This window comes from Onychostruthus taczanowskii, unplaced genomic scaffold (genome assembly GCF_017590055.1).
Source record: "Onychostruthus taczanowskii isolate IOZ18803 unplaced genomic scaffold, ASM1759005v1 scaffold21, whole genome shotgun sequence".
In the NCBI taxonomy this organism is placed as follows: domain Eukaryota; kingdom Metazoa; phylum Chordata; class Aves; order Passeriformes; family Passeridae; genus Onychostruthus; species Onychostruthus taczanowskii.
This window is the reverse complement of record NW_024499351.1, coordinates 13016002-13042308: the sequence shown is the minus strand read 5'-3', so window position 1 is coordinate 13042308 and position 26307 is coordinate 13016002. Positions and strand designations below refer to the sequence as shown.

Below are 26307 nucleotides of genomic sequence, written 5' to 3'. Positions count from 1 at the left end.
TTCAAAGGTGTGGAGCATCAGAAGCTTGCAGTGACTTCTGGAGCAGCTGTGGTCATTCAGATAACATGACAAGTAGGCTATAAACTTCCAAAATGGAAAACTTTTTTGCGCATGATTAAACACTGTGACTGCCAAGAAATAAGGAATCACATTTATTAGACAGTTCATAATTATAATGTTTTGCCCACTCCTAAGGAACTTTATCACATGTCTCTTTGGTCAAAGCATCATCTGTCACCTTCTATAAATGGAAATTGGGAAATGGTGGTGTAATTGTGGGAGGTTTTTCCTTACAAGTTATACATTCAACCAGGTGGTGGGGATGGAAATCCCTGGCTCCTCTTCTAATGTTCCTGTGAGATCCCTTCTAGTCCTGGCTCTAGTCATTGACTTACATGGCCTGGTTCCTGACACTTCCTGATAGCAAAGGCAGGTAAAGAAGTGAGATGAAGAAAAAGAAAATAGAAATGGAAAACAACAATGAAAAGGAAAAGGAAAGCAAAAATAAATAATCAGCAGGAAAAAGTAGAGATGGGAAAAACTGTGGAATAGAGAGGACATAAAAAGAAACCTCCTATAATCACCTATACCACCTATAATCATGCAAATTTTGCACCAAGAAGAGAAACAGTTAAATAACAGAGGTATACCAGACAACATTGGGAAAAATACTTTTCTCATGCTCTCCTGTGCAGCTCCACTGCCAAGTTCTCACCTGCAGAAAAACAGCAGTGCCAGTACATATATCCACTTGAGAAAAGGCAGTGAAAGACCTAGAAACAAGTTGTATCTGACTTTAGTCTTTCTCACCTGCTCAAGCATATCTTTCGCTAGGTCTTCTTGTTCATCCATCTTCAATATTGCTTGTCTGATTTCTTCATTGGACAGCTTCAACCTTTCAAAAGTATCAACACTGTACCATTAGTGCAAAGCTTAAGTGAGTGACAATTCAGAAAGTAGGAAGCCTGAAATGCTGCACTAAACAGGCATAAAACAACCACAGCAAGCTCTACTGTGAAGCTGCTATTCTAGAATATTCAGTAAGTGGAATAAATCAGTTCTAAATACAGAGGTTTTATGAATAATATATTTTTATCCTCTTCAGCTAATCAAACACACCTCAAAAATCAGATGGTGATTAATAACAATCAGGTCCTTCTAGATCAAAAGTACTTCCAAGTTCCCCCACACTGGATACCTCCCTCATTAAGTTCTTTTGCTATAGTAAAACCCTTCATGTCCATGTGACTTTTGACTGTGAGCTCATATAACATCCTGACTTGTGAATATTAAAGCATCTCCCAGAATAACAAATAATGGGACTGAAAATTCCCTTACTGAGAAAGGGTTTTCTTGCAAGAAAACTGCTTGTGCTAGGTAAATTCACTCTGTCAGCAATGACAGATGACAAAGGAACAGACAGCATCTGCATATCCATGTTTCATATTGTGAAACAAGCTCTGAAAACAACAGCTTTTAAATGTTATCTGAGGTACTAAGATTACACTCTCCTTACCACCTACTCCTGTCAATCTGTGCACAATGAGCAGGAGTCATCAGCTACAACTGAACACAAAATCAATAAAGAAAAGAAGTCTCAAAGTCTCCACTCGAAATCCAGGATAGATTAGGTAGAGTCAAAATTTGTCATTTCCAAGATGGTGCTTGATGTTGCCTGAAATGAACTTGGTTGTTCTCAGAGCAGATGTCAACAAAGGAATGCACCAACCCCACCCACGATACTCGGTCATTTCAGGAGAGTAGGCAATACTGAAGTGAACCATAAAGGAAAAGCTATCCACAAGAAAATCTCCATTTTGGGACTGAAACAGTAGAGTGTAGAAAGAAATATTTGAAGAGTGAAGTCTACAGTCTCCATGGATGTTCTACTATCAATATAATTAATTAACAGTAGAAAAAGAAAATGCAAATATAAATAAGAGACAGACCGATGCATGAAGAAAAATGTTTTAGTCTTCAGTACTAAGAAGTTCCATGTTGAAATTTCATATTGCCATTGGCATTTGGATAGAGTCACATTTTTTGAAAAATATGGTAAAAGCAAAAGAAAAAGTTGGGGTTTTTTTACAGACAGGAAATATTACTAAATATAAGAAACTTAAAATTTTAATTTTAATATTGCCTAATATATCCAACATCTGGAAACTAAAACATGAATCAACAGACATTTGAAGTCTTGTACGTATTACATCTCTGAACTAATTGCTCTTATTGTGTTCCAAGTTGGTCATCATGTCATCTTTCCACAAGGAGGGAAAACTGATACCAGCTAAGCAAGATAAAGTACTGAATTTCCAGAAAAGCTTCATAATTGCTCCATGCTCAGATGAGAAATAAGGATTAATAGCTGTACAAAGGAAAGGTTGGAAACTTTTTACTTAAGGTCATTAGTTTTACACTGGATGAAAAAACCAAACTTCAGTACATGAGGTTCTGCATAAAGCTCTACAACCTCAATCAGAAAGTGGAAAGGTTACTTTTGGACTAAATAGTGAATTGTAAAGTCCGTGGCTATGTGACTCTCAACCAATCAAACACTGTGACCAAAGAAGGACTAAAACTGGTGGCTGTGGGCCTGATCCCTAGGAGACACATACACACACGCCCAAACAATTCGGTGCCTGAAGTTTTTGAAGTGCTACATTTTGTTGATCGTTTTTCCTTTAGAGAGCACCTTTGCATTTTTCAGAATCTGCAGTCTGCAGATTAGACTTAACTTGTAACACAGGCACACAGTCTGTGAGAGGGAATGAAATAAAGCAACCCATTAACACCAGGGTAGAGGGGGTTTGTTGCTACTTTCACAGAGTTTACAAAGAATTAGGGTGCATTTTCATGTTTTCCATGCAAATAACTTGAGCAATTACTCACTGACCACCCATTACACAGTGGAAGTACCTCTGTGTGTGTCTGGGGATGCAGTAAACAGGACCAAATAAACACGTTTGAGGTACAGCAACACAACAGCGTTGCATGTATTACCACTGATCTTGCTGTTCTGTCCAGAAGCCCAAGGATTCTAAGGATTCTGTTTGCTGCCATTCATCAGCATTAAATACTCTTGAAAACACCTTCTGTTCAAAAATAATTGAGAGCCCCAAGGACAGAGAGTTATACAAACACTGATTTCTTGGATGATTCTGTGCCCCACCAGCCATCAGCAGAAAAACATCTGGTTTGAATGGTTTAGCCCACAGTAGAGAAAAGCAGAAAGCTTGCCAGTCCCCTGCCGAGAAGCAGTTTAACTTGGTCACTTACAGGACTGCAATGGGGTCATGGTGCCTGCAGGTGTGCATCCTAGATTATTACCAATCTAATTACTAGTAGGGAAGGATTTACAGCAGAACAATCTTACTCTTCCAAAATGGGCTTGTTATTCTTCTGGGACAGGATGCCTTTCAAAAGCAACAATGACACAAAACACAGATCTTCCCATTTACAAACTGTCTGAATAACCAGCCAAAGAATTGTTAATCAAGTGATTCTTTTTGTATTTTCAAAACTCGTGCCCAGCCATGTAGCAGATCTTAAAGATGGCCAGCAGTAATGTGAAACACATGTGCTGGTTTTAAACAGAAGCAGGTGAACTGATTAAAGAAGAACCTAAAGCAGATGTGTAAAATCTTTCAATTTAAAACTGAAAAGAGGCATCCCTCAGAGCCTAAAACTCATATGAGAGAGCAAAATTAAAGTGGAATTATGGCCCAAAAATTTACACTACAGATATTCTATTTTGGTATCTATTGGAAAGCTGCAATGACTTTCTTACAAGCTTTGCAGATCCAGGCACTCTTCCTCCAGCTGCTGGAGGTAACTCAATTTGGAACAGCATACAATTCAAGCTGTATTCCCTCTGCCTTACACTTCTCGAAATCACGTATCCTGGAATCACAACACAGGAAGTAAATGTGACCAGAACAAAATACAGTGCCCCTTTGCTCAGCTGCAGCACATTCACTCATAGCACAAATACTGCCTGTTTTTGTTCAACAGGAGCCTGACACTGGCCAGATGAGGAAGGAAAAGGATCTTTACTGAGAATACTCCCTCCTTCTTCCCTCACCCATACATCTGGTGGCAGTATATGGAAGTCCAACTGCTTGAGTCATCTTCAAGCAATGTTAAAGCTCAACAAGTACCAAATAACTTCTGATATGGTACTTAGCCTGCCTCCCTCTATCCCCTCCGGCATCATAAATAATCTCTATTGACTCTGCAGAGTAATTCATCACTAATCTCCCCAGGACACCTCGCCTGATTTAACACCAGCTTCACTTGCAGACATCAAGTGGTTTATTGTTTCGTCCTCTTGGAGAACGCCAGCAGCCGGACTCAAACATGCCTGGGAGACATGTTGCAGTTTTACATCAACTTCCCTTACAGACACCCAGTGCTCAGTCATTTTTTCTCCTTAAATATGCCCATTGATTTAACTCACAGCAACCTCCCCCCTCTCTTTCTCTCTCCCATGAATCAAAGCAAAATTCTTGTCACTCATTAACCATCTCCCCCTCCAAGGAAAAAGTGAGTTACATCATCGGCTTGTTCCTTGGATTGTTCCTAGCTTTTGAGAAGGAAGCATACTTTCCCACTAACACAGAAATTGAGGGTTTTTTCAGCTATGTTAAGTTCCCATACCACAGGGATCACAGTCCCACTGCTCCTTTTACCTTGGAGAAGAGGACTGATTATCATGTATCAAGGACATTTTATACCTACCTACCACTGAACTACAGTCCTCCCAACAGATGCCAATAGCAGTAGCTGTGACAGTGACAGGCACTGAGTGATACTTAGCTATGTCCCAAGGCCAGTTTGTACAGCTCACCCAAATCTTAGCTTTTAGTGACTGCAGAATACTCCATCTCCACAAAGTCATTTCACACAGGCTACTGGTTAATTCATTCCCAAACTTTGTGACTGAGACACAAGCCTTCTCTAACTCCTGAGCTCTCCTAAGGCCCTGTACATCTCCCAAAGTGCAGGCTTTTCATTATCTATGTTTTGGGAATACTGATTGTCACTACTCTGTAAAGACCTCCACTCAGAAGCAGCATTCAGGAGGCAGGCTAGTCTAACTGCACATTCATCCAGAAGACAGAAAGATGCAGCCACTCTTTCCACATCCTTTTATCTCAGTTGTCCACTCATCTCATTAGTGAAGACAACAGTGCTTTATCCTTTGTGGGACAACAGCTGGGACATTTTACCAGGTACATCTTACACCATTATACCAAGATGTTGGGAAAAAAAAACAAATGCCAGTGCCTTTTCAGAACATCACTGTGAAAGTATGCTGGCAAGTACAGAAAGAAACAGTCTTTTCTTTTCTTGTTCTCCTTCAGCAAAAGCTCATGAATAACCAAGCAACTTTGCATTCAAACACTCTCAGTTGCCTTCCAAGAAGGATCTAGGGATGACTATGTTTCTGAGCCAACAGGAGTAAAGCAGGACCAAATATGGAATCCCCAAATTACCATGAGATATTCATGAACCAGTGGTTCACCTTTTATCACAACCCTACCTTCAGGTTCCTAGTTGTGATCTCAGATAGGATGGCACTAACTAATGTGTTCAGTTTGCCTTGGAGTATCAGACTCAGCATAGCAGGTAAAGCCATTTATTGTGGACCTTTATTTAAAACCAAAAAATCTCTACAGGATCCCAGCAGGCACTGGTTACTGCCCAGTGTTTTTCAATATAGCACACAGAGGAACAGGAATGCTGAGTCCAATCAGCTCTTTCTGTATCAAGATGTGATCTGTACCCTGTACCATACTGCTTCAAATTTACCTTAAAACAAGGGTGAAAACAAGGGTGAATTGTCACATGGCAGAAAAGCACACTGGGACTGGGGCAGTGCAAAGCTGGTACACAGAGAGTGACACGGGATGAATAGCTTGTCCCCTTAATGATTCAACTGAAAGAGTTTAAAAGCACTGAGGAGGTACAGTGATGTGAGAAAAATAGTTTATCTCTTTTGTGTTCTCATTGGAAATTCTGCCCAAGCCTTTTTTCTTCTCCCTTACTGATGTTTGAATTGACAAAGCCACAAATATTTGATAAACCTGCCTGCTAGTACCTGTCTAATGTCACATTCACAATTAAAACTATTCTTGTGTAGTCAGATTCTGCCTTCTGCTACTACTGGTTTTACGACATTTTGTTAGCATGCCCACTGTTTCCAGCCTCCAAGGTTACTGCTGGCTCACTGAGCCACAGAAATAACAAACTCATCACATTATTCAGAAGAACATTGACATAATTATTTCTCTGGATATTATGCAAAATAATGTGCACAAAGAAGTTCCGTAAGTATACGTTCAACCTTCTTCCAAGCAGGATGTCTCAAAGAACTGAATTTCTCCAGAGCATTTCACAGAGCAAGACAGTGATCAATACATATCTTGAGCATGTTCTGCAAGAACATTTAAAGACATGGCACTACAAAAACAGAGCAGTGAAAATATTATCAATTACTTAAGTAATGGAGGCGGGGAGAAGCCATAGTGGTGAGAGAGGTCAGAGAAATTTCCAGCTGCCAGGTGAAAGCAAGGAAACATAGGGATCTGGGATGACTCTTCCAAGACCACACAAGTCTGACAACAAAACTCCAGCCTGTAGGAAACTGAAGACATCAGGAAATTCATGAGAGATAGCAGATTCCCAGTGTGACAAAAGTAACTATATGTTTGAAACACCATTAAGAAAGCTAAATTTGAAGCTGATGGGTGCCTGACCTCGCTGCAAACAGATGGTTCCATCCTCTATGGCCTACTGGAAGTACTGTGAGAGAGACACATCTTATGCTTTTTTGAGTCTTTGAAGATGGCCTATGGAACAGAGATCCATCAGACTCTATTAAACAGGGACAATTTAATCCTTTCTCTGCAGGAAAACTGAAAGATGCTACTATCGAGTAGTTGAAAGAGAGATCTTTTTACAGAAGTAAAGATGAGATCAGGGAGGAAGGTTTATTAATTTGTTAGATGTCAGCAAAGATCAACTAGCAATTCAATTTTCATCTCTTTTCAGCCTACCATGCAGTAGTCTCTCTGCAAAAGAAAGCAAGAGACATCTATTTCTCACTCTTGATAGGTTTTGGCTTGTTGGACCATATGAAATATGAGCTCTACCTGACCCCTTCTAACACAGTGTTAGTAAAACAAAAACATTTGAGTAGGGGAGGGAAAGAAAACCCAACCCATGCAGCTATTTTACTTTAAAGGACACGATGGTTTAGTGTAAACAAAGGGGGAATAAACTACAGGGATATATGCACAGTAAGAGTCAATTGGAAACAGCTGTTGGCAGATACTGTGACAACCTGAAATCTGGGGCTGCAGCTCTGGGTTGCAGAAACTCATTTTGTTTGTGACCAGTTTTAAATCCCCTCTCACTGCATGTGGGTGCACACCCCAATGCACCTATATGAGCTGTGCTGCAGGAGCAGCAAGTCCATGGCAGCAATGCAGTGCAGTGCAGGGATGATTTGGCTAGGAGTGTCTCTTCTTCAGGGTCTAACCTCAAGGAGGAAGATGTCGAGTAATGAAAAAACCAGCAAAGGGCTTATAAAGCCCTTTAAACTATTGTCTGCAGCCATTCTTCCCAATTCCTGTCTTTAATATTAGAACCATATAACAGCAAACTGAAAAAAAAAAAATAAAGGGGTAAGAATGTAAAGGTGCTATTTTAGTTCTCAAAGATTTTTGCTTTTCTGGTTGCATTTAAAAGGGAAGTTTGGGGAGGAATACCAATCCTGGGCCAACCTGAACAATATTTCTGATATTCTGGGTGTAACACTATCTGTTATAAACATTAAATTACCTAAACCAGTGGGATAGCCCTGGCAGGTGGTGTTTCCAATACCACAGCAGCAAAGGTAACAGAGCACAGTGCAAACTTGCAGGCTCCACAGGGACACCGCAGTCTCCAAATCTCTATCCTCCATGTTAGACCTGCTAACAATAAGAGCAGGATATTTCCTGGTGAAGAAGCTGATAGTCACAAAACACATCTTTTCACCTCTGGTTTGAGTCCAGACTAGCAGTTCAAGTTGCACTAACTTCATGGCATGCCTGGAGTGAACACATGCCATGTATCTTGAAGTGCAAGGTTCATGCTTCAATGACCTTAATGCTGGAGGCAGCAAAAAGAAAGACAAAACACAGAAACTGTCCCCTCTCTCTTTCTGGTTGGAAAGGATTCTTCTCAGGTAAGATTGCTCAGACTTGCACACCAGAGGAGGTGAATATTGAAAAACATGCATTGCTGCTATCCACATTGCTTTTGGTTATGAGACACAAGATTTTTACAAATAAATATCTAGTGCCATATCAAGTCATGGACCACCTTCCTGGATCCTCCTCAGCCCAGCCAACTGAACACATGATGCTACCACTTCCAGGAAATGTTTCACCTGCTTACAGAGTTAATCTGAACCCCAGACACAATTCAGTAGTCCATCAAACAGCATGAAAATCGTGGTGCCCTAATGCCTCCCCATCCATCTGCCCCAGCCTCAGCCAGCTGCCAACACCAGCAAAGACATGTGTTGGCAACTGCTGCAGAGAGAGGAATGTAAGCCTTTCCTCAGTGAAGGTTTGGATGGTGGGGGTCCTGCTGACATGCATGCTAATGCCACATAAGTAGCATAATGAGAGCCTCCATGGGTTTCACTAAGCAAGAGAAAGAACTCACTCCATTCCTGGTGGTCTGGCTGCAACCTTGCTTTAACTATCAGCTTGCTACAGCAGACAAGCATCACATCCATATGAACCCATATTTTCTGCTGCCCAATGAAACACTTTTGCTGCTCAGTACTGACACAGTTTTGTCAGGTTTTGTCTCCAGCCTTGCTGTCACTCCTCTGGTAGGAAAGGCAACTTTCTCAGTTTGATCAGTGTCTGAAAAAATCTGATAGTGACAGACCTCAAACGCAGCATTTATGTTGGCAGAAAGGCATGAAAAAATAGAGGACCATGATGACACTGCATTTGAATGCATTAGTCATTGCAGGAATACATGGAGGCAACTCTTGACTTCAAAAACCTAATTTACTAGTAGAAGACTTAATTCTTCACAGAATATGCTGATTTGGAAGGGACCCACAAGGATCATTGAGTCCAACTCTTTAGTAAATGGCCCATACAGGGATTTAAACCGCAACCTCGATGTTATCAGCACCATGGTCTAACCAGATGAGCTCATCTCAGGGTCTTGAATATGAATGCCTGTGTTTGCCACTGTTCTCACCACAAGTCCAAAATGAACATCACACTCAGCTCTGCTGTGTTCCAGGGAGATGGTCAGAGCAATATTTAGAAAAAAACACACAGAGACAAATGACAGAAATAGAATGTGGGGGACACATTACTTAAGAGTGAAGTGCAAGCACTGCCAAAGAGCTGATTTCATCTGCCAGTGAATACTGATCATTTTCTGATGATGAGTCTTCTGATAGAAGCTGATGCCCACCTGTTTGACACACAAAATGTGTGTGTGTGGATATTTTTATTAAGTGAGAAAACATGCATGAGAAACGTGCTTTTATGACACTGTAAGAGAGGCTTATCTGAGGCTCTGCAGGTATTAAACAGCAGGTCTAGTTGGGAAAAGAAACACATCCATTTGTTTAATTTCATCCCCTCTTGCCTCTCTATTGATCATGGCACACCCTGTGAGCTAAGGCTTAGCACACTTACTTGGAAAGGAGAATGACACAATTCTGCGCCCTCCGGCCATCAATCACAGAGAGCTCTTTCACCTTTCGTGTGGAGAGGTAGAGGTCTTCTGTTGAGCCCATCTCTTTCTGCATGTATTTCAAAAGGGAGGGAAAACAACCAGCATTATGTTTCTCACTCAAGACTGATAGACTTAACTCAGTGTAATGAACAAATCCATCCAACCTAGAAAAATCCCACATGATAAGCAAAGAAGACAAAGGCAGAAAGCATGGGGGTAGATCCTGTGTTACTAGGCAAACAGAAATCATTCATTAACATCTATAAGCTCTTCTTTGATCCCAAATACTGGACCTGATTCTGGCCTATTAGACTCATTCTACAATTACATTATGTTAATGTGCAAAATGGGCATGATAGGAGAATGAGGCTCATTATGATGAAGCTCACTGGTGTCACAGCATATACTTCAGCAGATGCCTCCTCCAGGGGTTACACAGCATTCTTGAAAGGCTGCAGCACAAGCAACAAAACAAAACCCCTTTGTTATGTCTTATGGCTGCCAATGGACCTGACCAATCCATCTTATATGAGAGATGCAAACAGTAGCGCACGATGGCATTTATCTTACTAAATATATCTTACTAAATGGTAAAAATATACATTTAAACTATCTTCTCTTTTAAAAACTAATTAATACATTTAATCATACAGAAATCAGCCTTTTGCAAAGTTGTCTGTATAACCTCATTGCCATCACCTGAAAAAAAACTTGAAAATCCAGTCCAGAACATTTGTCATAGCACACAATGATAAAATATTTGTAAACTCAGTCTGACCATCTAGTTTTTATTTTCCTAGCTAACTGCTGCAGGAACCAATAAAAAAAATGCCTTGTCATGACATATCCATATCGTCAGGCTTTGGGATTTTGAGATTTACCAGTATAATATAGCTTTGGATGCACCCATCAAATAAGCAACATGACTTCTTTTTTAGCATATAACAGCAAGCATTCTGAGTCAGATCAAAAGGTCCATCTACCCCAGCATCCTGTCCCTGGGAGTGGCCAATAGCAGATACTCAGGGAAACATGTCAGATTATGGCAAGCACACAGAATTGGTGCTTCCCATAATTCACTCTCAGGACTCAAGGTTCTGCAACTCAAAGCTTACTTACATCAGCATGGCTAATCTCTAAAGAGATTTTGACACCCAAGCATTTGAGACTTCAATGTAAATTATAGGTTCATGCTGCTAATTGTCATTTCAGTTATTGTTAGAGTCAGCTACCACAAATGTATGCTGCTCCTGGATATACAAAGGACTCATTCAGCTACATCCAAAACTGTTGCAGTGAGCCATCATCAACAGAAAGTGTCATTTTTAAACAGGTACAATGCACCAGCTGGAGACATGCACTTAGTAAATTCTTCTAGATGTGCCTAAAGCATCTAGTTTGGCAGAAATGAAATTGCAATGTTACTCAATACATCAAATAATGTTTCCAAAAAAGGCAAAATTCACATTGGGTGCATTTATTATTGCTGAGAGAATATCTAACAATACCAACAAGAGGAGTGCCCTCAGTATGATCTGGCATGTAGAGATTTCAAACTTTTCCTAGGTTTTCTCACTTTGTGGGGAGGAAGACAGGGGAATATGGAGATGGGCAGCTGTTGAAAGGAAGACAGCTACTTGCTGGTCTGTGCTCTTGGTTTAAAAGCTTCACTGTTCCTCACTAGCTAATATTTGCAGACAAGGACACCTGGATAGTGACAAGCATCCATCCCAAGGGAAAAGAAGTTTCAGCCTTTAGCTATGTATGCGAGGCAGGGGTTTAGCCAGCTTTCTTTAAAGCCATTTAAATTGATTAAGCAGGAATTGATACAATAATGTCCATGCCTTTTCCAATTCCCCAACCTACAGGGTTCAACACAGATTAATAACTTGAACTATTCAGACATTGCTCACTCCTTGGTCATAAGGGTTAGACTCAGATAAAAATATATCCTCTTTGACTGATATTGAGGAGACAGATATTTATAGCTACTTGGAGTCATGTGTAAGCAAAAGCAGATGAAGCCTCAGGTTTTACCAAAGCCAGATTCCAAGCTTAATTCAAGGAAAACAGATTGCATATGGACTATCCATATTTTCTCAGACAGAAAAAGAGGGGCAAGGAGGCAATGGCAACTAGTTTTTATGAGAGCCCAAGCCCTGAACACAAGAACAGTTGGAGCCGGTGTCAACCTGACAGCCAAGATGACTAAGCTTTATGCCATCATCCTTTACTGACTCCTTATCTGGGATAACACTATGTTATGTGCTTCAAAGAGTACTTCAGATTTGATATTTTAGTTGCAAATTCAAAACTCAGCTAAAATTTCAGTGCTGAAATGACTATACATGTGGAATGTGTTCATCACATTGGTGCTTTGCTTCAAGTGCAATTTGATTTTGGTTAGCTGAGGACTCATACCATGGCAGCACCCTAGCTTCTGGCAATTATCAACACTTCAGAGAACTACATCTACCATATTGACTTGTTTTGATATGCTGCCATGTTAGCCTCCCCCATGTGGTAAAAGTTGTGACCAGAATCCCCAAATACAATTACCTGAACACTTGTGGTGAGAACTAATTTCTTCTGAAACCACCAGAGATCATATCCGAACAATCCTTTCCTGATAGCATCACTCTTACCAAAATCGTTGCCAAGAATTTTGCTTGAGAGGTAGCCAGTTTAAAGACATGTGCATAATCCAATATCTCTATCTAAACACCATTTTAATCTTTTGCTGAATTTTCTGAGGGTTTCAGCTGTCCATTTGGAACTCTTCTGCCCCTCAGACGGCACAAATCCTTCTGCCAAAGTTCCCAGTTCTATGCAAAGAAATATTTCCTTTATCAGAAAGTCTGTGGCTAGTAAGTACATGTGAAGACTTTAGTACTGTCCAAAGCAGACAGAACTGAAGTAGGAAGAGTGGGAGAAAAGGCTGTCTGAGAGACCCTTTTGTTCTCCTCTCAAGAGAGTATTACTTCGGTTAAGGAAGAGTTCACACTGACATTCTTCTTTGTCCCTGGTCTTTTTTACTCAGGATCATAAAAAAGGGACTACAGACACCAGCAGTGAGATATTAGCAAGTGAAAGAACACGAACTACCTCTTATCACAGAAATAATATAGCTAACAATTATTTGTACCACCTTCCCCATTAAGAAAGCAGGGTACAAGGGCATATGAAAAAGTAGCATGAGCTGTGACCCCATAATGGCATGGTCCAGGACTTCACCTTCACACACATGGCAAGAGGATCAGGAAGCAGACAATGATACTCACCTGCTTACAGGAGGAGGGGTTAGTTAGCAGGTCCTATGCAGGCAGCAGTCGCAAATAACGAAGACGGAAACATGCCAAAAATTAGCACAGAGAAAGACACCAAGTTTAACAAGCAGCTGAATTTAGTGTGAACACACACTGTTTTCTAAGAGCATATAATGCTTAGCAAGTAATACTGGCCCAGATGATTCAAAGGTATTTCAGCGTTTCTTTGCATATTTTAAATCAGCAGATGTTATGGAACTAAGAGTCCTAGGTCTTTATGAAAATAATAAATTTGGTCTCCAAAGCATAAATCTTTTAGGTCTTTAAATATTAACTAGGATAATGCTTAAATACCTTTACAAATCCAGTCAAGAGCCTTACTGAAAGAACTGCCAGGCTTATAACTTGAGGGTCAGTTCTCCTCTCCTGATGCACAGGCACAGTTTGTGGGTACTAAGAAGTATAGCAAGCAACAACTTGTTTCAATGGCACGTTATACCCTTTAACAACTTGTAGCCAAGTATTTTGAAAGCACTCAGTGACCACCAAAGAGGCAGTACAGCACTTCTGGAAGACAGACTCCAACTATTTCATGACTTAGTCATTACTCCAGCTATACTGAATCAAAAGGTCAATATTACACAGTAAGATTAGAGCAAGGTCAGAAGACAAGTGTAAGAATACTTGGTCCATCATTCTGTACACTGGATAATTTTGCTTTCCCTCATAGCCACTAAAAAGGACACACTGGGCTTGAGAGAGGAGAAGAGACCTCTGTCATTAACAAAATTAGGAAATAGAAAAACTGTTTAATGCAAATGAAATGGGAAAAAACATGAAGGTCATGTTAATAACAGCAAAGAAAGAAATATTTTATATCTACTCATTCAACATTTCAGATGCAAAAGAGCAAGGCTTTGCATTGACATTTTTCTTTGCAGACATTTGGATGAAGTTTAAAAGTCACAAACACAGAATAAACACATACTTGGTCAGAGTGGAACATTTCCAAAAGTAAAAGAGGAAAAAAGGCTAAATGTGAACTGAAAACCTTCCATAAATTTTTAATTCAAAAGTAATTTTGGTTGCCTGGTCTTTAAAAAAAAAAAAAAGAAATTATGATGACTTGATTGGAATCCAGTTCACACTGAAGCAAGTATGGATGAAATAGGAAGTATCACATAAAGTAACAACAACAAAATATTTAAGCAGAAAAAAAATCCCCAGAATAACATAAAAACCTCAACAAAAGCTGTAAGGGCAGCAAGATATCTAACTGCACAAAAATACAAGAAGCTTACATAAGTGTTACTCTAATGTCTGGAGCCACTGTCGTAAAGTGTGTTTAATGAGGATGGAAGAGTACTGCTCAGAGACCCACAGAGGCAGGGGTAAGGGTCAGGTTAGTTTATGGCTGAATAGCTCAGACTGCCTTCCAGTGATTGGCAATGTAGTCATAAATATTATGATTCTAACTGAGACCAGGACAGCTTTGGCTTTGGTTTTTGGGGACAAAAGGAAGCAAGGCTTTGCAAGGTCATTTCTAGTGAGGAAGCTGCAAGGTTTGCACCTGAAATATTGGAACAGAAGCTCCTGGGACTAAATCCAATCTCTTAACAGCACTGAAGTTTTGTGTGCCTTTCTTCCCTTCTGTGAACTAAGATCTTGTTTCAAGGAATGTGCTTTACAGAAAGAGAAAGGGACCCACTGAAACAGCATCAGCTATTTGCAGAAGCAGAATGAGAACTGAAATCTCATCATGTAACAGTTAACATCACATACTTTGTTATTCATTATGTTTATTGGATTAGATAGAAAAATAAAAGACAGAAGGGAGAAGATGGAAAATCCAAAGACAAGGAGCTGGATTGTTAATTTTAAGGTACTGAGTCAGTTAATGAAGTATTTATCATCACTGTACAAAATAATCATAAAGGTTGTTTATGGTAGTTGGGTCTGTGTTTTTTCCTAAAACTTCAGAGTAATGATCCAGTTCTGTAGCATACAAAACACTGAAAATATACCAAAAGCAAAGGAAAGCTGGGGGAGTTCAAGGAACGAAAGCACAGTCTGTCTGCTGCTAAATCTCATTCAGTGGAGATAGATTGAAAGTGATTTGCTTTCCAAGAAAAAGAGGATGGGAAAAAAGATATTCTAATAAATAGCCACTTTTAAAGTATGCTGTTGGTTATACAATATGTAATTCAGACCATTTCTGTCACCTAGCCAGTTCAGGCAGTTGGCTGTTTAAGAAAAAATAGACAAAACGAAAGACAGCTAATACAGTCACCTTGCTCAGTGCTCAGGGAACTACAGCCTTTTTTCTCTAGATTAATGGGAGAAACAGGAAGTCTGATATGCAAATATAAATGTAAAGCTCTGCAGCTTTCGGAAGTCAGTGGCCACTGACATTAACTAGAGCATTACCTGTTAGTAGGTTCTGTCTCTAAGAGCTGCCCATGAGCATGAAGTATGTCCGTATCAGAAGTTTAGACCTTGCCCCCATGTGTCCATCCCAACTTCCTTTGGTCTTCAGAGTTTTTGAACAGTGGCAGAGCATCAAGTGATGCAGCCTGACTGCAGGTGGGCAAGGGCTCAGACCACTGTCATGTATTCATTTCTCCTCCAGAAATTCAAGACAGAAAAGTTACGGAAGAGTTCATTCCTACCTGGTGCCTCTGATACGCGGAGAACATCTTTTCAAAATCTTCTAGATCCAGCACCTTGAATGCCTTTAAATCATCAATCTCATTCCAGATCGTGCCATGGATCCTCTCCTAAAAGGAAAGGACATATTTTAACCAGATCGCAAAAGTATTTAGCTAAGACCATCCAATCCATTTGGATAGATCATTCTCTTCTACTCACTAGTCACATTGCTATCTACTACTGTTGTCGTTTTAGAGAACACACTTTGATTCAAGAGTCAAAGCAGAAAAAACAGTGCTTCATTTGGGTTTTTTTGTTTGTTTGTTTGCGTTTTCTTGTTTGTCTTTAAAATACTATTTTGTAGTTTTCATCACAGAAAGCCTCTAATGAAAAGGCACATTCCAAGACTAGCAGACCACATCTCAAGCATTATCTGTGATCTCACAGCATATTTCCTTTCAAGAATGGCCATCTGTCTAACATGATGATTGTGGTCATGCTGAAAGGAGTGTTACCATCAGGAGGAAAAAGCTTAGGAAAAGCACTGATGCATGACAAACCCCAGACACATCTTCCCTTTTGCAAATTTTTCCAGGTTCTTTTGTAAAGCCTAAAGGGTGTGTGGCTTTCATTATGCCTGTGAAAGTAGTTTAAATTATTATTTTACTTTACTTTTAAGCTTTTGAGTCTTTGAAGTCTAATTGTTCCTATTACATGAACTCCCTTGTCTACACGAGGTCTTTGTCAAGCCAGAGAGACACAAACTATACCCAGATCCCCGAAACAGCATCATTCACAGTAACTGGAAATGTTCACAACCCTTATGATGATACATTATCCTGAATGCCAGGAATCCTAGCTGTTTGGCAGATAATTAGCATGGAGGGAGACAGGCAGGGGCTTCTACTTGCTGTCAACAAACCCAGAACAAATAGGCTCCTGTAGCACACAAATTAACTAATCAGCAATCATCCTAAACTAAGTGAAGGTCTTGGGTCTCCTGCTGACAGGATGCTCAGGACAGATATCCTTTCTGGCAGAGGACACAAAGACCAAACTATCTTCTCCTTCTTAATGACTCTTAAGGTGCATGTTGTGTGGGACAAGCTTTGGGTGCTCTTCACACCACTGACACTACTATTCTTAGTTAATTTAGTTTATTAAGTGCATATTTATTGTACTTTATTAACTGCAAAAATAATGAAAATTCTGATTAAAAGAAAAAAGAAATAGACAAAAAGTCTTGTAAAAAAAGACCTAAGCAAATCCCAGGAGATAAAGAGCCAGCAGAACACTGATGCAGAGAAAGCCAGGGACCACAAGCAATAGCAATGAAACCCTCACACAGGTCCTGCTCTGAAGTATTTGACTTGTACCTACACAGCAAAGTGTGTTAGCACTTCATTATCAGAACTAATTAGGAACAGGCTCTACTTCCCATTCAGAGTCATCAAAAGGAACGAGGGAAATGTGCTAAGCCACAAGGCTCAAGGAGCAAGGAAAAAAACTGAGGAGGATAAAATGAGGGGGAAATAAAAGTGTGAAGTGCTCTGGAGGAAATTCCTGGCAGGGCAGACACTGTGGAGGAAAACCAACACCCTTTCTTCAGAGGCAGCCTGTGAGTGCCTGAGGGTAAGGAGGGGTGTCTGCAGTGCTATTCACAGTGAGAGCATATCCTAGATGGGAGCAGCACCCATCCCTGAGCAGGTTCACCAATATGATTGTATCATCCCTTGCAATCAGTGTGACTCTTCTTCCCATACCAGGAAGAACCCGTGACTGTAACACAGCAAACAAGTCTGAGAGGCTCATCTCAGCCAAAGCAATGGGAGACAAAATTAATTTTCTTTTATCCTAGCCCTGAACTCCACTGTCAATCTTAGCCAGAAACATCCAGGCAGAGTGATCATTCTCATTCAATTTCCAGGCTGGCTTTGTAAACCATGAATTATAAATCCTGAGGGATGTATTTGAACAGCAGAGCAGTTCTCTGAGTGCCTCACTGTTTCAGACTGTCCAATCAAACACTGAAATGGTTGAATATTTCTTGACAGGAGTCCTCAGAGTCATCACTGGGATAGAGCCCTGAGGATGCCAAAAAGCTGTTATGCTGTGTTTGGCAGAGACTGGATGTGACTCAAGACAGCTACTCATGAGTCTTGCCCATCTACCTGTCCAGCTGCAAAAACCTCACAGGAGTGAGGTTTCCTTGCTAATGGCAAGAACAGCAAAAATGTCCTACAGAACAGTCTAGTCTGAATGAACTGCAAAGGTGACAAAACAGGAAGTTCTGGGATTCAGAACTAATGACTGCAGAGAGTAGTTCTCCCCATGCTTTCCCAGGAAAACAACCCTGTGAAAATTATTCCAACTTCAATTCAGATTCATTTTAAGAGCTTGATTGAATCTAGTCCTGTACAGGATGGTTTGTATGCTACTTGTAGCAGAAAGACAAATTCCAAAGCAGCACCCTTTGCAATGGTGTGCACAAACAGAACTTTGACCAAAACAATTCAATTCTAGGGCTAATGCAGTCAAAGAAAAATCAAGGCAGGCAGAGGTATAAACAACTTAACACTTGCAATGGGCCTGTCCCTTCTATTTCTGCTATAAGCTCTGTCCTTGAAAATTTTCATGTTGCTGCCAGATAACTTCCTGGACTGAACTTTTCATACACAGTTTACACAGTTATGGATTAACTGGCTGATAGTTCCTTGTCATCAGCCAGAGAAGACAGAGCATTTTAAGAGAAACAGACTTGCATAATGTGGTTGCTATGATAAATGATTCCCTCAGCACCATAAAAATATTTATGGTCCCTAAATAACAATTTAAAAATAAATTCTTTATTCTCTGCCCCTAGAAAGAAAAGAAAAAAAAGAAACTTAAAAAAACCCCAGAGCAGTCATTTTATCTGTAATGTTTTTCTCTCCATCTTCATTTATTTGTTTATTCATTCTACAAGTCTTCCAAGATCTGTGGTTCCTGTGCTTTGGAAAATTTTGGCCCACTTGGAAAAGCAAATCCTGCGACCTGTACTTCCCAGCATCCTCTAATGAAATGGTGACACATACCAGGGCAGGAAACATCTTATTATGAGAAAAAGTATTGACAAGGCATTTGCTCCATCAAGCTGAGTTTTTGTATGTTGCATTTAACAATTCACCCACTGTAGCAGTTGCATCATTCCACCTTTATAGTAAATCCCAGTTTGCTGATGGACCTAATGACATTAGAAAATGACAGAGTTTCATGGCACTGCAAATCATATCAAGCTGTCCTCTGCTACACCTAAAGGATGATTTTATTTACCCTGATAGATAAATAAAGATATTCTGGAAGGCATAGAAGTCCATCATGCCTCAGTAACTTCACAGGATGAGTGAAAACCTACAGTACTTTTTTTTGACCTGCAGGTTCAGAGATACCATGGAAACGATGAGTGTTCTGTGAATACTGGAGCAGGCAATTCAGCTTATTAGTAGGCTAATATTTGTAGAATATTAACCAGAAAAGTGGAAGCAACTTAAAATTTTAATTGAGAATTCCATTATGAATCTGAAAAGTTATATAAACAAATGACATTTTTCAAACTTTTCTCTTCATATTAGGTCCTTTCTTCAGTGTGAGAAAAATCCACTTCAAGCAAAAGCTGTATTTTTGCCCAGTTTTTAATCAAGACAACTATTTTATTTCATTGTAGGCCTAGGCACCACCACAGCTATTATGAGTAACTTCACAATGAGATTTTTGGAGAACTCTTTCCATTAACTTTGACTGTCTAGCAGCAGCCCTTCATCATTTTATTATAAAATAAAATAACCAAAAACCTCAGTCTGCTTTTAGGAAAAAAGCTCCAGAATTCAGAATCATTACAGAAACATTTTTTTTAAAAAAATTAGTATCAAAATGAACATTTTCTGTTACGTGACTGACTGATTTGGGAGATTGAGTTTGGTGGTTTTGATTTGTTTTTCTGTGTGCCCGTTTTGGGCTTTTCCAAAAACTCCTATATGGAATGCAGAACAAATACCTTTCTTAGGAAACTATTCCAGTCAGGTCTATTTAGCACTGGCTAAAGAAAGCCTCTCTGACATCACTGATGAGAGCCATTACCAGGACACTTCATGGGAAGCTGCTTCTACAGACATGAGATAAGAAGCAGAGCAGTTGAAGGTTGACTTAATTTATTCTGAGAACTTCAAATCAGTATGTTTATATTTATCAAATAGGTAACTATTAATCCATACTTTCAATTTTCTTGAAACCAGTCCATTGCTTGGATTCACCAAAAATGTTTGGTCCCTGATTGACCTTTAGTGTTACGTAAAACTCGGAGTGAGAGAGCATTGCTGCCCAGAAACAAAGAAAGGAATCCTGCCAGGATATTACAGCCGTTATATTGCAATATCTTTTTCTTAAAAAACAGAGGTCCTTGGCACCAGCACTACTGTAGTACTGTATGAATGGAATTCACAGACAATGCTACAGTGCTGTATGAATGGAGCTGTGGTGTGGAAGGACTTCATCAGAACTCAGCCCATCCAGGCATCTAAATGTCTTTGCCACTGGTCATTAGCTAACATCAAAACTAGCACAAAGTCCTTAATTCTCAATGGAAATTAGTGGGCTGTTGGAGTTTCCTTGTTAGAAGCACAGATCCTTTCCAGTCAAACCCTTTTTTGTGGTGCCCATGGGAACTGTAGACAATCTGTTATTGTCAACTGCCTGACTGTATTTGATATTTCTCCCAACACCCAACAGCTCAGTTATTTTCTTCCAAAGACAAAATCAGCATGGGAAAAAGAAAGGTGTCATATGATTGCCCTGGAGAACAGCCTTGATTCCACTACAGAGAAAGTATATTGCAGACAAATCCCTGTCAGCCAGCCTTGTCCACACTCCTGTTGGCCTCTGTTGGCTTTCCCTCACTCCCTCGAGGCAAGCTGCATGGACAGAGAGGAGTTTGCCCACATATGGGCTGCCTCAGTCACCTTCACACTTGCCAGAAAAATCTCCTGAGAGAGACTCTGTACTAACTGCTTAGAGAAAGGTGATCTAAACAGTATGCAGAGATAATGAAGAGCTGAATATTTGAATACCTATTTGCAGCTCTAACTTTATGTACTTTATGTTTCCAGTGCTGTGTTCCCTCACCTTGCTGTGTTTCATGTATTGTTCCTGAAAATGTTTTTGTGGGGAAAAGTTGTATTCTTGTGAACTGCAAGTTAAACCCTACCACAAGCCACAAAAATACTGCACACACTTCCAAGCCTCAGTTTCCCAGGATCAAAAAATCAAGATGTGCTGCTCTCGGACAGTGTGCTTGTTTTGAGTCCTCACTCATTCCAGTCTGGCTACTCTGACAGCTCAGTTCAGGAGAACACCACAGAAATGCAGCAAAGGTAACAAAAGGCATGACAAAGCCCATCCAACCTACTCATGACTTTGTGCTCACAGGATTCATATCCATGTAAATACAAAGATACCGAAGCAGGAAATCTAGGATGAATGAGGAAGATGACCAAAACATCTTCTCCAAAACAAAGCTTCTCCAGCAGCCAGTGAAATCAAATAATTTCATAACAAAGTGCAACCCAAGTAACAACATGAGACACCTATATTGACACCACAACCTCTGCCATTTTGCAGAGACCATACCAAAACACTAACACTGGCAGACACTCCAAAATGAAGGCCCCACCCTCTTATGCCCCTTTCCCCAACTATTTCGCCTTCCTCAAAATAGTGTCTTTTAGCCATCTCACCACCCAGGTCTTCAATTTTATTAGCACAGCTGCCTTCACTCTTATCCAGAGGGCAGGATAAGCCTACAGTTACTGTACACTAAACAGAAACACCTGTGACTCTCTCTTTTTCATATAAATTCATATATATACATGTATTAGTTATTATTTCTTTTCTTCAGAGCACTAAGTTCCATGTTTTGCAAAGGAAAATAAATCCTCGTCCTTACATTCTCTCCCACACCCCCCACGTGGCCTTGACAGACAAGCACAGACGGTGCAGCAAATATTTCACTTCACTTTATTTTAAAGAAAAGGGGAGAGGGGGAGAGAGAATTCTTGTGGCATTCCAGAGGTCCCTGGATACTCATTCCAAATGCTGGAGTTGGGCCCTGGGTGAGTTTCAGTCTAAAAGAGAACCTGGATTTCTAGGCAGAAATCCAAACCCAACACAGACACTTTTTCTCTTTCTAAATCAGTTTAAAAAAATTAAGACCTAAAGAAAAGGGGAGGGAAAAGAACAAGGGAAAAAGAGAAGGAGGAGAGAGAAGTGAAGAAGGACACTCAACCAAGGCAGAAGAAAAATGAGTGCAACAGGAAGAATCCAAGTCCTCTGGGTTTTTGGGTTTTTTGGGTTTTTTTTGACAACCTGGAGTTTTATCACCTACAGACAGAGTATAACCGTTCAAGGAGAAAGGAAGCTTCCCTTGTGGCCATGAACAAACAGTGAGGAGAATCAGGACACCTTTCAGTCCTTGGTGATGGCTCTTGCCAGAGTAGAGGGGGCTGGTTTTTCAGATGGTTCTCACCACATTTTGCCCACATTGGCTCTGGTCACTCTTTTCCCTGGTGTACAAGTGAGGGCAGCTCTGGCACATCAGTCCTGGAGATGTCCAGCTCTCACTTAGGTATTCAGCCCCATTGCAGCTTTGCTTGACCAGATCATTTGCATGCCCAGACCTATGCAGCTCAGTCTATCACAGGGGATGTGCTGCACTGCTGGAGAACTGGGGAGACTCCCTAAATACAATTAATGACTCCTACTGACCACAGCCCACAGAATGCCACTTGCTTCTATGCCACTTTGCATCTTGTGGCATTAACCATCATTGGGGTTGGTTACTCAGAAAGTAAATCAATTGAGTAATGCAGTTTCTTACCTCACTCAGCTTAGCCCAGTTGAAGGATTTCAGTGGATGTGAAGGCTGCGGGATAGATTTCTTCTTCAGACTGGGGCCACTGGTGCTGAAGGTGGTTGTTGAGGGGGGTGGCACCCCCATGCTGAAGAAAGGTGGTGCTCCTGGTGGAGGAGGAGGTCCTCCTGGTGGAGGTGGTGGAGCAGGAGGTGGGGGACAGCTGGAGAAAGGCAGAGGAGGTGGCAGTGGTGGCAAATTCTCGGACATATGAGAAGAGGACAAAGCTAATGGGCCACCTGGAGGAGGGGGTGGTGGGGGTGGGAAGGAAATGCTGCCCCCTTGCTGGAAAATGAAAAACACAGAGAAAAAGAAAGCAAACAGTTTAAAACGCACAGTAACTCCATGTTGCCAGCTGATGTGATTTTATTACGACTCTCAAAATATTTGATGTTTTCTTTAAAGCCTCCTGCACTCAAAGCCATGCAATAAAGGGAGGAATCTCAGCTTTCATTTAAGAGAAAGTTTCAAGCCCATGGAGTTGGGGAGAAGAGCTTGAAAAAAGAACCATAAATGGCTCAGAAAAACAGAAAGCTAGTAAAAGAAGCCAAAATGTATTATTTTCTCCTTATGTATGAAAAAAGAGAAAAGTTCAATCTTATGAACTTTTGAACTCCTGGGTTTAAAAGCTAAGGGTTTGAAACACTGAATACCTGTCATTAGGCCTCAGTAATGCAAAGCGGGAGAGGGGAGGAGGGAATGAATCTGCTTCCTGCAGTGTCTAACTTCTCAGGGCTGTGTTCTGGTGGCTTAGGCACACTGCTGGGATACAAGGAGCACCAAACAGGAGGGAGCATCTGCAAATGCCACTTCTGCAGAACTCCGAGACAGTTCAGATACTCTTGCAGCATTATAGGAATCCTTTTTGTTATATACTTTTGTATCAGGGAGGTTTCTCTCTATTCCACTGAAATAACCAGGGCCACCCCACTCAGCAGTGAAAATTATGGCTGGAGGAGGACACATGTGCCTCAGCAGCTCCTGCAAAGAAGGTGGCTGAGGAGAAGGAATGGAGCAGCCCATGCATGAACCATTCTATACCACCAGGTCAGGGACTTTGGTCTCAGCTAAAACCGGAGGAGCTTCTAAGTATTTTCTATATGACTACAGATGTGCTTCATGCATAACATGCTTTTGTTCATCATTCACTAGTTAGCAGCCTTTAAACAATGATGGGGAAGGCTCCCAGTCTCATACCGAGAACTCATTAAGTTGAGCCACCAGATCATTCATCTGGTCTCGGGTCTGGCGCAGCTCCAAGGATTCCTTCTGCAGCTTGTCCTTCATTTTGTTCAGTGTCTTCATCATTTCATCCTTCTCCTGCGTCTTTGTTTCACATTCCCGCTCCTTCTTCTCTAGCCTGCTCATCAGCTCTGCGTGGTCTAGGGGGAACACGCAAGTGGGACTGATGAAACAAAGCTCATGAACAATCCCTGAGGAGATGTAGGTTATGCTGAAATAAAGCTAACACTTCTGTCAGCTCAAGCAGGGATGTATAATGAGAGCAAGAAAAAGAAAATAAAGCCTGACTGTCTTGACAATGACCTTCAGTGATCAAGACAGCAATGCCTAAGTTTCAGATAGACTGTAAAATCACTTCATGTGAGGACTGAAGGAACCCCCATCCTGTGAAACACATAAACTGTTCACCATCACACAAAATGTCTGCAAAAGGAAAAGTTGTGCCCAGCTCTGCTGGTCACTGCTCTGTGAATGAATTGGGATCAGTTTCTGCCTATGCAAGCACAGAGGACGAACTCACCTTTCCGGAACTTCTCTGCCTGATCCCTCCACTGTTTGACCTCATTTTCATTCACCAGCCTGAAAGATGAAATGAGATCATTTAAACTTTTCCTGAGCTACCCAGGTTGAAAGGCAAGTGGCCATTATGCGTAGTGATCAGCAAAACACAACCTGGTAAGTGTACAAGTTTATACAGGATCACGCCAGTGGGGTCCTTCTGGATCCAGACTCTACTCCCTAGCCTACAGCTAATAAAAAAAGGATGCCTTTTTACTCAATGTCATAAAAAGGGATAAAGGAATGGCTGTGGAAGGAAGTCCTGATACATTCCTGTCTTCAGGTAATGCCCGCAAAATGCCAAGTCTACTTATTTTGAAAGAGAGAAGTCATCACTAAAGTAATCACAGCTGCTATGGATTACAAATTACCCCATCCTTAATATAAGACCAGATTGCCATTGTTTTGTTTTTTGTTTTTTTTTCCCCTAATCTCTGTGGTTCTATTTTTTCTTTCTTACAAGAAGGAAGAATACTTCTCTTCTGGGTAATACATCAGTAACAAGGCAATTCTTGTATCTCATAGTGGCACAGCTATTTCCTATTACTGACAGAAAATATGCAGGGCATGCTGGGGATTGATTAGATATGCAGAATGAGAAGTAGCTATGAAAGCAGAAGGGGAAGATCAGGCATGAAATCTAGAATGAAGTCTGGTATCCAACACCACTGTATTTTTCCAAGACAAAAAATCAATTTCGATTTTGGCTCACCCCTACAACAAAAGGAACTGTAAAATTTTTAGTACAGGAGAATTTGGTTTCATATAGGACTTATGTTCTATAAATGTTCTTTTCAGTGGATAATTCAGAAGGGTAATGGGCCATGAATTACCTTCAGAGGCAGTTGGATGAAATGAAGAATCCAAAAGTTTGGCTAAAAAAGGACTGAGAACAGGGAAGTTGAGAAGAGAGCCAGCTCATGTAGCTAGACTTCTCAAATGATGCATCCTATGGGAAAAAATAATGGTAATGCCCTCAACCAAGTCTGTGGGTGAGAGCAAACAGACATTTTACGAAGAGGTAAGAGGTTTTGTGTGCCAAGTGGGGACTGCTTTCCCCTATTTGCAAACTTTCTAAACCATGTGCTCATTAGTAGGAATGGGATCTGCATAGAGATTATGACATTATTTTTACTTTTCAGTATCAAGGAAAGCTTTCAGGAGCATCCTGAATTTAAAAAGGCACATGAGGAAGCCTTGTTATAAAGTCATGAACATTTTTTCTGCTCTTCTAACCAGAATAACAGTTACTTGAAGTGAAATACAAGGACTTTGCTAGGAAATACTGCCAAGCTAAGACGTCATTAGAAGGAAACTACTTAGAAGACTAAACGACTTACAAAGACAATGAGAAGCTGTAAGTTGAATAAGAAAGTCTCATATATGATATTTTATTTCTTAAGCACCTGCATAAAAGAAATAAACAATACTAAAGCAGCTTACATTTTAATGATATTTTTGACATTGAAGTTTTCCAGTGGAGCTATATCTGGATCATCTCCTCGCTCATCCTGAAGAACAATTTGTTGGAGTATTCTGTCCAGCAGCTGCCACTGCTGGAAGTTTCCTCCATTTCTCTTATCTGTAATGAAAAAAGACCAACCCATGAGATCTTGCAATTCCATGCCAAAGTGCACAGACATGCCAACAAACTGGCATTCTTTCCTCCCCACCTTTCATCTCAGTCCTGTGTGCGATGAATTACAGAACACAAAGACTAACTCTGAACAGTTACTAGCAGATTATTTACAAACACCTGGCATACTGGGACAGCTCATAACAGGCACAGGCAACTTTGTGCCTTATGTGCACATTCAGGCTATGCAACCTTTTGACAGGTTAGCTATAAGTTGCACACTAAATGTCTATAAAAAGGATTCCCTTGTG

The 26307-nt window shown here is 40.6% G+C and overlaps 1 protein-coding gene across 3 annotated transcripts in view; it reads right to left on the bottom strand.

Annotated features, from left to right (window-relative positions):
- The window catches only part of DAAM2 (dishevelled associated activator of morphogenesis 2), a 202651-nt gene that overhangs the window by 25591 nt on the left and 150753 nt on the right, over positions 1–26307 (bottom strand). For 2 of the 3 annotated variants that reach the window (XM_041404353.1, XM_041404352.1), the window contains 8 exons: positions 25864–26002; positions 24383–24441; positions 23818–24002; positions 22588–22905; positions 15701–15808; positions 13047–13079; positions 9726–9832; positions 811–895 (listed from right to left, as the gene is read on the bottom strand). In XM_041404353.1, coding sequence (XP_041260287.1) covers positions 811–895; positions 9726–9832; positions 13047–13079; positions 15701–15808; positions 22588–22905; positions 23818–24002; positions 24383–24441; positions 25864–26002 — 1034 coding nt within the window. The remainder of the gene's footprint in view (positions 1–810; positions 896–9725; positions 9833–13046; positions 13080–15700; positions 15809–22587; positions 22906–23817; positions 24003–24382; positions 24442–25863; positions 26003–26307) is intronic. The other variant, XM_041404354.1, reaches the window with a different exon arrangement.